Source organism: Rhododendron vialii, chromosome 1a, assembly GCF_030253575.1.
Source record: "Rhododendron vialii isolate Sample 1 chromosome 1a, ASM3025357v1".
Classification (NCBI taxonomy): Eukaryota; Viridiplantae; Streptophyta; class Magnoliopsida; order Ericales; family Ericaceae; genus Rhododendron; species Rhododendron vialii.
In genome coordinates, this window is record NC_080557.1 from 17,916,697 (window position 1) to 17,929,868 (window position 13,172).

General features: G+C 35.3%; 2 protein-coding genes across 3 annotated transcripts; both read left to right on the top strand.

Annotated features, from left to right (window-relative positions):
• The first annotated feature begins 296 nt into the window (after positions 1–296).
• Positions 297–906, top strand: LOC131317855 (photosystem II 5 kDa protein, chloroplastic-like). The gene has a single exon (XM_058347525.1). The coding sequence runs from the start codon at positions 402–404 to the stop codon at positions 747–749; it is 348 nt and encodes a 115-aa protein (XP_058203508.1). The 5' UTR covers positions 297–401; the 3' UTR covers positions 750–906.
• Positions 907–5,929: 5,023 nt separating this feature from the next.
• LOC131317862 (uncharacterized) lies at positions 5,930–8,991 on the top strand. Of its 2 annotated transcripts, none has more exons than XM_058347540.1 (3): positions 5,930–6,030; positions 6,834–7,076; positions 8,697–8,991. In XM_058347540.1, exons 1-3 carry the CDS (start codon positions 5,977–5,979, stop codon positions 8,814–8,816), a joined length of 417 nt encoding a protein of 138 aa, XP_058203523.1. In that variant the 5' UTR covers positions 5,930–5,976; the 3' UTR covers positions 8,817–8,991. The 2 variants fall into 2 exon arrangements, with proteins under 2 accessions (XP_058203523.1, XP_058203519.1); XM_058347536.1 differs by having other exon boundaries at positions 8,685–8,985.
• The last annotated feature ends 4,181 nt before the right edge of the window (positions 8,992–13,172 follow it).

Genomic DNA, 13,172 nt, shown 5'->3' on the forward strand with positions numbered 1-13,172 from the left:
TTTGGTCGAGCAATGGACGGTTAAGATCTGTATGCGTTCAAATTTAATCCGAACCATCTGTGTCAAGACCGAATCATCTGTACCGAGATGAACGGCTAGATGCCGCTCAGCGCCCGCTAGACAGGGGGTGCTTGGCATGTCCAGACATGTCCTAATATTCTGACCTTAAAATCAACAAGAGAATTGAGAACCACCGGCTCTAATAAGCATACATATAGATAAGAGCGTGACACGTGGCAAGAAACCATTGGACCGACATGTCTTTGTGATAGGATGATGATCCCCACAGTCAGCTTTCTCATAACCGTTACTTCCATGCCACACATGCATAATTAACAAAGTACACTATAGAAAAGAAAAGAAAAGAAAAGTTGAGGGAGTTTTCGGTTAAGTGTAGAAGAATGGCATCAGTCTCCGTGACAGCCTCATTCCTCGGTGGAGCCACCCGTCCGGGCGGGTCTCCGGCCACCACCGCCACCGCCACTCACCGGAGGTCGCTTGTTATCATCAGAAGTTGTATGCCCAAAAGTGTTGGAGGAGAAGGGAAGATAAGCCAAGAAATTAGCAAGAATGATCAGAGCAGCAGCAGCGGAAGGCGAGACTTGGTTTTTGCCGCAGCGGCGGCTGCAGTTTGCTCTGGTGCCGGCTTTGCTGCGGCGGAGGAACCGAAACGGGGAACCCCGGTGGCTAGGAAGATCTATGCTCCGGTTTGTGTCACCATGCCAACGGCCAGGATCTGTCACAAATGAGGATCTCTGCACACCCGGTTTTTCGTTTTCTGTTTCGATTTGTTTGAAGTAATACTTTAGCATTGGATCTCTCTCTCTCTCTCTCTCTCTCTCTCTCTCTCAATGTTTTCTTACCATAGATGATGCTTTTGAGTATATCAATCACTCTCTTATTTTACTCTGATTGTCTTCTTGATATTATAATTATCGACCAAGTGAAAATAGTAAAAGAATTTTGATATTAAAATCCTCAAAAGAAGCAGTTGCCTTGACACATAAACCCAAACCTCAAAATGGCACAATTGCACTTGATCCTGGCCACATGCCTAGCCTGTATAGAACAGCTCAAATTAAGCAAAGAGGGGGGACAACAAGAAAAGCTTAGAAGATGAGCTAGCTAGCTAGCATCAATATAATTAATAGCTAGGTCAAACCCTACATATATATGTAATTAGTCGTCGTCATACTCCCTCCGTCGTTTATTTAGAGTCTAGTATTTTATTTTGGGCTGTTCTTTAATAATGTCCATTTTCTAAAGTTAGTGAGTAAAAATTAGTGTATTGCCTATTTTGTCCCTAAAAGTAAATTCCATTTTGAAAAGTTAGTGAGTAAAAGTGTAATGATGATGGATAAGTAGAAAAAGTGAAGGAAAAAATTGATGTGAAAAGTATAATAATGATGTTTTTTTAATAAGTTGAAATTACGAAACATGACATTTAAAAAGGGACGAAAGATGTATGAAATTTAACATGTCAATCGATATAACACGAGTTGAGAATTGTGTTTTGGTCAAGGTCGTATTGATTTGTCCATCGATCCCGGGTCATGTCAAGCTTAAAATCGCTGTCAATACTAGCGTACGTACTAATTAAAATACTTTTTTCTTGTAGTAGTGAAGAAGTTGTATATAGTACGTGGTTTTGTTTTTGTTATGGGGCCGAGGTTTGAGCACAAGAGCATCGAGCCATGATTGTAACCTAACCACTACTGACCCTAATATTATTATTAGGTGAAAAAAAAACATGAACATCTCGATCTTCAAGTTTTTTGTTTCATCACCAGATTACTTTTGTGGCGGACGTGGCGACAATGGTCAACTAGGAATGGGAAACGCTGCATGTAGTGCATCAGCCATCTCGGCACGAACGACACGAATTTAATTTTAACTCCTATAAATCCGAGCAGCACGTCCATTGTCGAGATGGACGGTCGGTTCGACGGAGGATGCATTACAGAACCCCCGGATCCGGTCAAATGTGTCATACACGTCTATCATTTTACTCAATTCTTGTGTTTATCTTCTAAGTGAACTCGGGAAAACTATATAACCTTCGGGAATCCAAGCCAATAACCAACAATTAATTACTCTAATTTGTTCTATTTTGTACTATTTCACTCACCTTCTTTGTTGTTTTTGGTATTTTGATTGATTATTGGTATGACGGAATTGAGGAAGATTTGTTTAAGGAGACAAATCTAATTGCAAGTATCATTTTTTCTGGTGGGTCGTCACAAATCTAGGCTGTAATTTGGAAGATTAGAGCAAAAGATGCTTTAATATTGTCATTCTTACCAAATTGAAAATGGAGGTAGAGGAAAAAGAGTAGGGTGATTATCATAAATATAAACCTACCTTTCTATTGGCAATTGGATTCCTTCACAGATTGAAATCACATCCATATGGGTACTCTTTGTTTTTTTATTTATTATTATCATTATTATTATTATTTATTTTTTTATGTATTCTCTGTTATCTAACCAAAAAAAAAAAATGCATTGTCTGTCATTTTCTATTTTTTTTGGGGGTCAAACGGGAAATTCATAAAAAACTTACAAAACACAATACCACATCAAGAGTATCAACATAATAAACATAGCGTGCAAGGAAGTAAATAACTACTAAGCTTAGTCTAAAACTTGCCTAATATTCAGGCTATCTCTAAGCACAAATTCTCTCATAACAATGGGCATTTCCATAAGGAATTGTCTATCATTGGGTGTGTTTATCTTGGTTAGGGTTGTAAATGAATTGAGCTGCTCGCGAGTAGCTTGTGGCTCGGCTCATTTTTTTTAAGTAATCGAGCTGACCTCAAGATCGAGTTTAAGGTTTATTTAGTAAACGAGCCGATCAACACTCAAAAGTTCGGCTCGGTTCTTAAAAGCTCGGCTTATTTGCATAGGCTTGGCTCGTTTAAAGAGGAGCTAAGTAAATTAACTGGGCTTGGCTTATTTACAACTAAACCGAGCTCGAGCTCTAATTTTAGGCTCATTTAGTAAACAAGTAGCTTGAACACTACAAAGCTCAGCTTGACTCGTTTGCACCCCTATTTGATATCAATGGATCATGTGACATGGAAAAACCTATGGTACCATGTGTTAGCTAGGAAAAACAGTTAATTATAATTATAGTAGCTGAATTAAAATTATAAAAGAAACTTTAAAAGGATTAGAATTGAAAACCGATGCCCGTGTTTCACACGTTGTCATTAAGACAAATTCGCCGCCTTACTGGAGTTGGAGGAGGTTTTGTCGGCATTTGTCTCTCAGGAATTTGGTCAAACTCAGTTGCAGAAACGCTGCCTAAACTCCCCGTCGAACCAAACTGTGTTTGTACTCTGCCACTAAAACAAAGGAGTTTTAGGAGTAGAAACTATCAAGGAAGAAGAGGATTACTCTTTCTTGATGTGTTTGAACCAAAGGTATTAAAGTGCCTTTTGTAGGCCGAAGGAAGAGACCAAATGAATCCAAACCTTACCAAGAAGTTATTTTCTTTGAACTGGATTAATTTTTTTTTAGAACTGGATCATGCTAATTAGAAAACATTATAATCGGGTTTGCTTTTTGATTTTAAAATTTTGATGTAATTCAAGTTAAAAACACAATACTGTGTTTGGTTAATCTTTTTGAACTTTTATTTCAGGAAGTTAATTTTAAATGCAAACTTTTTGTAAAGTAAGTGGACCAAAAGTAGCGGATCCCTTAAAAAAGAAGGTCCCTTCTCTCTCTCCCCTCCGAAATTGGTCACACACTCTCTCTCTCTCTCCTACGAAATTGATCCGAAGTTGTTTGCTTTAAAAAAGTGAGATTGGGTGGATCAGAACAGACTTTTGAAAACTTGGGGCAACTCGTGAGTAATTTGAGTGAGTTTTTTTTCCCCTTCTCATGAGAGAGTCAAGGGGACCCACTCAAGTCCCCACTCATCTTTGAGATCTTGCATCCAATCACATGTTTTTACATTTTAACTCAAAATTTTTATTCTAAAATTGTCAACCAAACACAGTGATTCATGTAATCTTGTTTTTGTTTTTGTACTTTTTTTTATGGCTTTAATATTAATTGAGCAACCAAGTTAGAGATCGGGCTTGAACAACCCAAATGTCGGAACCGAGATTGAAAGTAGTTCATCAGAGCTAGAAGTAGTTCATCATAGGGGAGATTCCACAACAAGCTTTATAGCCGTTGGATCGTGATCGGTTTTGGAGATCGAATCATAGGATTTGTTATTTCCTGGTAAAGGACAAATCACACAGGATTTTACCAATTGTTTATTTAAATCAATAAAATCATATGTTGTGCATATATGGTCATGACTTTATAGCATGACCCAAATTTCTGTGTCCCAAAACCATTATGTTGCTTTGTTATGACATTTTTTGGTAAGAATAGTAATGAAATTTGTGGTAAAATTTATTTATTTTTCTTACTACGGATAGTTACGAACCATTATGCATACATGGTGGAACTAGGCCTGTCAATGGACCGAATTGAATCTAAATCCGACAAATCCAAATCCAAACTTCATAAATCTGTTAGTACGTGGTAACCCGAATCTATAAAATCGAATATCAGAATTCAATCCATTTTTTTAAATGCTTCCAGAATTTTAGCAAAAAAAGAAAAAAAAAACAATTTTTTTCAACTATACACAAATGTGAAAATTAAAAAAAAAATGGAACGGAACCATTTTAAAAACAATACAAACAAACAAAAATCAAGATTCTCTCACTTATCATTCATTCTGATACTAGCAGCAGATCAAAATAACTCAAAGGAGTCAAAGCCATACAAAAACTAGAACCCATAACTCCCACACACCCATACAAAACCAGAACCCATATGGTATGTTGAATTAGGGGTGAGCTAGCATGGTCCGGATTGGTTCGTTTGGAGTGTGGAATCAACTGTTAAAAGACCGCGCAGAAGGTAGGAATCATTACAATTCACAAGTAGTAGTAATGTACGTCTATTTTCTACGAGGGAGTCCTCACTTTAATTAAAATACAGACTTTCTTATTTCTCTTATTTTCTGATCGAATTTCGATGATCCGAGTGGTTCAATGTGATTGGAACGTGATTGTAAGGGTACCCATGATAAATCAGCAAAAAAAAAAGAACCGGGAATGACTTCATTCGAACAGTTTTTTATTGAACGGTTCAATAAAAAACTACTCAAATCAAGTTCTTTCCGGTCATTTTTTTTTTGTTAATTTTTCACGGGTACCCTTAAAATTACGTTCTGAAGACAATGAGCGGCTCGAATCATCAAAATTCGATCGAAAAAAGGGAGTCCGCATTTTAAGAGGTCTTAATTTAAAACTTTCCGTATACCGGATCCTATAAGGGATCCCGCATGGCCTTACCGTGCTGGACTTCCCTTTTCCAATCGAATTGCGACAATCCGAGCTGTTCAAAGTGATCAGAACATGATTTTAAGAGTATTCGTGAGAAATCAGAAAAAAAAATGATCAGGAAGGGCTTGATCCGAATAGTTTTTCATTGAACGGTTCAGTAAAAAACTGCTCGGATCAAGCCCTTCTCGATCATATTTTTTACTGATTTTTCGCGGGTAGCCTTAAAATCACGTTCTGAACACATTGAGCGGCTCGGATCGTAGCAATTCGATTGGAAAAGGGGAGTTCCTCACGGTAAGGTCGTGCGGGATCCCTCATTGGAAATTTGCTCTAATATATATATATATATATATATATATATATATATATATATATATATATATATATATATATATTCTTATCATCGGACTCACACGTTCCAGGTCCCCACGTGTCCTATATCTCTTGCCCTAACATACACGTGCCTTCCAATACTCAGTCACGTGTCACCGTCTCATTATTTTGATTACGCCTTGTCTCTCAATCTGGAGTATTTATTTACGGATCCCGGCAGACCGTTCATCACCCAATCCCAAATACTACCCTCCAAAGCGCAGATTCAAAAGAAAAACCCAGAAATGATTACTACCGAAGAGCCGATCATGTCTAGACTCCATCGTCTAGACAAAATTGTAAGTATTTACTGTATTAATTTTGTCTTTTATCTTTCAAAAACTTTCAACAAGGATTTTTATTTTTATTTTTGAGATACTGAGAGTGTCTGTTAGATTTCATATAGTATTTGTTTTCAAAAGAATTACAAGTATAGGTTTGTAGTCATTTTCCTGAAAATTAAACCAAACCTCAAAAAAACACTCTCCCTCTGTCCCAAGTTGTTGGGTCATATACGAAAAAAACTTACAAATTTTGGATCATAAAATAAAGTATTTTCGTGCATAATTTTTAAAATTTTTGACACCAAATTAGATATCTCAATCGAAATCAAGAAATTTAAAAAATTATGCATGAAAGTACTTGATTTTTTTGGTCCAAAAATTGCACGTTTTTTCGTATAAGTCCAACAATTCAGAACAGATGGAGTGTATACTTGGACGTGAGGAAAAGATATATTTGGAAAACCAAGTGGTCGAAATGCTTAATAGCCAGTGTACTCATTTTTGGGAATATTACCTAAAATAAGGACAAATAAGAAAGGAACATGACTTTTTGTCTTCTGATGAATAGGAAGGAAGTATACACTATCAAACAACATGCTTTGTTTACCAATGGGCTCCTGTTTCAGTTGGTAATCCTTGTCATCGATTTCAATGTAGAAGGTCAGGGTTCGAGCTTCGTCATGAGTCCTATGGACTAATCTTTAACATTCTGCTAACTACGCTTATATTTACAGTATTGGCAAAAAATATATATGTTTTGTTTGTCTATTTTACCCAAAAAAAAAAAAAATCATTGCTAATTTACGATGATGATGCAGTTGAATCACTTGGAAGAAAGAAGAGGCAGTAGAACCAGGTCACCAAGGAGCTCGTATGCGTCCACTACTACCTCAAGTGGGACCCTCACTAGTGGTGGGGACGGCCGGGTATCGTCCACCGCGGATTTATCTCCGGAGAGCATAGAGGATCACTGCCTTCCGGTCGACGTCGTGGTGGTGGAGGCTGAGATGAAGGGTACCCTCCTTGAGAGGCTGGTTCTCCTGGAGAATCGAGTGCTTAAGGTATATACGTATTAATTAATATACTATACTCCATTCATTATTAATTCAGAAAAATAATAAATCATATATAGTTCTAAAATCAGAATGTAAAATGGGAGGTGACAGAATGCATGTATCTCTATATCCGTACTTGTTAATTTGCAGGAAAGGCTATTTCGGGGTGTTTTTACTAATCAACCAGTGGTAGACTGCCGACTTTTTTTTTTGTCCTTGTTCATATTTTTTTTCAAGTTTGTTATTTTCACTCCAACCTTTAATGTATTATTGGTTCGATTTCGTCTCGACACGAGAAATTAGAAAAGTAAAAAATTTTGACTTTTACCCAATTTTTTTGGAGAAATATCCAAGAACAATTCAAAAGCCGACTTTGAGGGGTTTTTTTTTTCATTTATTAGTTTTGTATCAATTTTTTTTTGTGGATTTTTAATTCTTGTTGACGAGAGAATTAAAAAGTAAAGAATTGTAAACTAAATTTATTTATTTTTTAAATAAAGAAACATAATACAAAAAGTTGACATGTTTTGGATTAATTTTTTTAGTGAACTAAAGAGTTTAACCATAATGTTTTACTTTTTATATTTTTATCGTTCATCCAATAATCCACGACCAACAGGGGCTAGCTCAATTGGCCAGGATTCTTGCATCTCACTAAGAGGTCAGGAGTTCGAGTCTCTCCACCTGCGTATGAGTGTTCTACCTTAGATTGTTTTTCCTTGCTTTCTTTGTTTCTTTCCTATAATAGGCTTATTTTGTGTATTGGTTGGGTCGTTGGGCTTGATTGTCCCGTGGACTCTCACAATTGATATAGAGTCTCAGGATTGTACTTTGTACTTCGTGTCTGATGTAAAAATGATCTCTTATATCGATTGACAAAAAAAAATCAATAATCCACACAAAATCGGCCCTAAACTAAGGGGAAAATGACTAAAGAAAAACAATAATCTGGCTCAATTATTTAGCTAATACTCATAGTTTTGCGAGTGAATTGAAGGCTACTATTTATAATTTCTTGTACTGCTATTAGCCTAAAGGTTTTCATGGAATACCTTATCTGCTTTTAGCATGAAGACGAAGCATATATAAGGGTTGGCAGTTTTTTTTCGAACTTGAAAACTCATCATCTCACTTGGTCTGGAAACATCAAGCTCTGTATTGAATTCTTGGGTCCAACCATTTGTAGAGTTTAAGATTGGAAAATTCTAATGACATCGCATTTTGACACTGCATTTTTTTCCTCCAAGGATGCAAGTGTGATGATCCCTACACTGAGTGTTTGTGTGGAGCCCACTGCAGTTGTGGCCAGTGTCAAAATACGGTGTCAGTAGCATTGCTCTTTATGGTTTCTTTTTGTGTTTCTCTCTCCGGTATATATAGGGATACACAGCTTCTTGTACTTGATTGTTTCCAAAATACCGCTATCACAAATTCAGCACGCGGATCATTCTGTATAATGTTTACATATAATTCAATAAGCATAACAGCATTTCGTGTTTATGTATATTGACAGGCAAAAATGAAATCTTATGATTTTTTTCTATTTTTCTTTTCCAATCCAATATTTAAAAAATTGAAGTAAATGCATTTCATTCACCATGTTTTTCGTATCAGCTGTGCGTGCAGTTTGAAGAAGAACTGGAGAGCGAGAAGGCGTTACCAGCTGCCCAGGTGAAGAAAAAGAAGAAGGGTCTAAAGCAGTTGGTTAAATCATGCGCGAAAGGAAGCAAGACTAAGGAAATATGAAACAAGGCATGGAAAATAGATAAGCTATGTATATACGGTTTTAGTTATGGTTTTGGGTATGTAGGAATTTTATGGCGCGCGCTACTTTTTCGATCAATTTACTTACGGAGTTTTTTTAGTTTGTACATATATAAAAAGTGAACCAAGGTGTATTATACGGTTAACTATAAAATCCATGATATTTTCTTCGTAGGATATTTTCTTCGTAGTTTTTACTGGCCAGCTATTTTTGGCCTTCTTTTTTCTCCTCTCTTCCAATGCTCTATTGGAAGTCTTTTTCCTCTCCCTATTTCATGTATTAATATCATGGTTTAGGTGTCTTTTCTTTAATGTACCCGTATCAAGTTTTTAATAATATAATCTTTTTGTCGATAAAAAAAAAAACTATGAAATCCATGATACGGATTGGTGTTGTTTTCCTTTTTTTTTGGAAAATGACGTCCAAGAACATGTTTTGATAATTAATAATCATCAAGGACATGTTGAGAACATTTGTTAATGCTGAAAATATTTTTGGCGGGTATTAATTATCAAAACACGCCATTGACCGTCATTTCTCCTTTTCTTTTTTGGGTAATTGGCGGTGTTTTCCTTTGAGATGGCCATCAGTATAACTTGAGACGGATGGATATCCATCGTCTTGTTTGGGATCTCAAAAGATTTCGACACATTTAAAGGTTTCGTGTAGGGTTTTTAAATCTAATTGAGAGAAGAAATATATGATTGAGAGAGATTTGAAAGGAAAATAATAATGTCAAAACTATTGTGCATAAAAGTTTTGTATTTTGCACATGGTACAAGTTTTTGATGCAAAACAGTTTTGAAAGGGAAATATACGATTGAGAGAGATTTGAAAGGGAAATGATAATGCAAAAACTATTTTTGTTAATGCCAAAACTATTGTGCATAAAAGTCTTATACTTTGCACATGGTACAAGTTTTTTATGCACAATAGTTTTGGCATTAGCACCATATTTGAAATTTAGGCCTAATGGGACCTTAAAAAAAAAGAACTCCGAATATTGGAAAGTAGCAAATTATACCCCCAAAAAAAATCCCAATTCAATTTACTTTGTACCTAGCAAAAATTGAATATTAAATCTGTAACGACCCGAATTTTTGACCCAATTTTTTTTTTCTAAATATAATATTATTAGAATTATTTTCTTTAATGCAATTCTTTTTTTTTAAATACAATTATACATACAATATATACATGCATTCTTTTTTTAATTTTCCTACACATACATGCGTACATGCACACTCCTTCTCCTCCCTCACCTCAAACTCTTTCCGTCTCTCCGTCTCTACTTCCTCCTTAACCCTAAAACCAAACCAAATTCGTCCATTCCAAATCCCATGAACCCAACCCTATTAAATTCACTCTTATTCTCTTCCACCAAAATTTTCCTATAAATACTTCACCCCATTGATCCACGAAATTTACACCACAATATTCCCCGCGCCCCACCAGTCCAAAAGAGAGAAAAATCAGAAAAAATCAAGTTTCAATCCATTGAGTTTTAGAGAGAGAAAGAAAGAGAGAGAAAAGTGGGTTTCATAGCCACGACCAACCGAGACCCGAATTGATCATTCCAATCACTTCCCACAACTTCTAGCATCACCAAGTATCGTCCAATTTGGTTCCAAAGTCTCCCGATCAAAAAAAAATCCGAAGTCTTCTTTCCCAAAATTCAAGATTCGTTTTTAAATCAATTCGATCCGATTAAAGGTATTATAATCCTATCCAACCTCTTCTCTAAGTATCTTAAGTGTTTATATGCTTAACCCTATGTCCCAAACGAAAAAAATATAGTCAACCGCGCGTTTTCTGCCGTATTTACCAAATTGATATTATTTTTGAGCCCGATACTTTATTTGAAATTATTTACGAAGAAGATGACTTTTCTGATATTTATTTTAAAATCCTTATGATATTATTATTATAAAAAACTACTGACTTGATATTATTTTCTTACAATATAATATCAACTTAGTATAAAACGTATTAATTATATCAGTTTAATTTATCTGGTAGATTAAGTTGGTTTTAAACGTTTCGAAACAACTTTGCGACCTCCCGAACACCATTTTTGACGCCCGGACTATTTTTCCTAGACTTTTCACATCTCAAAGATCATAACTTGTTAAGATCATTTTTTATTTAATTATCTATTTATTAAATTATTTATTCGTTATCTATCAAAGTTTACAAACGAAAAATCTTTGCGACCTTCCAAACAACATTTTAACACCCAAACTAATTTTTCTTAGACTTTTTGCATCTCAAAGATGATATCTTGTTAAATTGTTATATTTTTTATTTAATTTACTATTTATTGTTATTTCTATAGTGTTTCCGATCAAAAATTCTTTGTGACCTTATAAACGTTATTATAAATGCCCGAGTAATTTTATTTCGACTCTCTATATTCTGAAGATGAAATTTTGTTGACCGTAACATATTTTAAATTTGTAAATTATTTATTATCTATTACTTCACTTTCGGCCACTTTATTTAACGTCTTTATTTAAATAAATCTCGTGACCCTCCGAACCCAACTTTTGACACTCCACTGGTTGCGTAGGATCTTTAGGACTCTTATTTAGGTCATGATAAATATTTCAATATTTTTATCTAATTAATGTATTTAAATTGATTTTTAATTAATCTATTATCTTAGAATTAATTAATAAGAGCCCAGAAAATTTTCCTTTTAAATTATTTTAAAACTCTTACTTTATTATTGACATTGTGACCATACAAGATTAAGGGCAACGGCCCATTCATAAAAAGTTCCGTGATTTCATTATCTATTTATTGTTTAATTATTATTGATTAATTGCATATTGTGCCGATACTTGACTTTGATGCTAGAGTGGACCCTAGAGACATGAGGTGGTATTGCGAAATAGAATTCATCTAGACGATGCTAGATAATGGATAGACTGGAAAGTTTTTATTTTTAGATTGGCTGCAGGCGTGATTTTAAATTATGTGATGAAAATGAAACTGGCGGGTGTCCAGTGATAAAAACACCAGTGATAAATTATGTGATGAAAATAAAACTGGTGGGTGTCCAGTGATAAAAACACCAGTGATAAATTGTGTGATGAAAATAAAACTGGCAGGTGTCCAATGATAAATTGTGTGATGAAAATAAAACTGGCGGGTGTCCAGTGATAAAAACACCAGTGATAAATTGATAGACTGGCGGGTGTCCAGTGATGAAAATAAAACTGGTGGGTGTCCAGTGATAAGACACCTGAGATTTGTGATGAAAATAAAATTGGCGGGTGTCCAGTGATAAAACACCTGTGATAAATTGATGAAAATAAAACTGATGGGTGTCCAGTGATAAAACACCTGTGATAAATTGATGAAAATAAAACTGATGGGTGTCCAGTGATAAAACACCTGTGATAAATTGATGAAAATAAAACTGGCGGGTGTCCAGTGATAAATTGATAGACTGGCGGGTGTCCAGTGATGGTTGTGAAGTGATTTGTGAGGTGGTATATAAGATAGGCGAACCCTAGTTGTGATTCAGGCATGATACGCTTTCCCCTTGTTGTAGTTATTGGGATGCATACTCGGTAAATAACTTAGGTGCATCTGCGACAGCAAAGGGAAGTGATCTCATGGGACCGAGCATAGCTAACGGTTGGGGAAGAAAGATCTCGCAGAGAGATCTTAGATTTTACATTAGGTTATGGATAGTAATGAATTGACTCATGTGGAGAATATTTGTTTGGCTTCTTCGATTCAATATTATCTTGTTATCTACTAATTGTAAAGTAAGAGGGGTGGTTGGGTTGGATTATTCTACTGGGTGATTTATCACTCACGGATACGTCTATATCCTAGCCAATCGGTTGCTTCGGCGATCAATTTGCCAGTGGGCGCAGGATTCGATGGAGAGGATTCAAAGATGTTGCAGTTCAACTCGGAAAGAATATCAGGAACGAAGATCGAGTATGTTTCGGATTTGTATCAAGCCTAGAGTCAGCTCTGAAATTAATGTATTTTGAATCAGTAAATTTATCTTGTGACTGTAATAGCTAAACTTTATTTTGGAAAATTATATTTATTTAGTAAATTTTCTTAAAATTTTATTTTATTTTGCTTCCGGAAAGTCGAGGCGTTAAAAACCATAAAAACGAAATCCATCTTTCTTTCTTTTTAAAAATAAAAACAACAAAATTCATCTTTCTTTTTGGGCATATCAATTTGTCATACTCCAACGACACTCCTCTCACATACATGTAGATTTTTAGCGGGTCTTTAGTATTTATTGTAAAATTCTCACATATGCATGTGAAAGAGTTGTAGTTGGGACCGGTGTGACACATTGA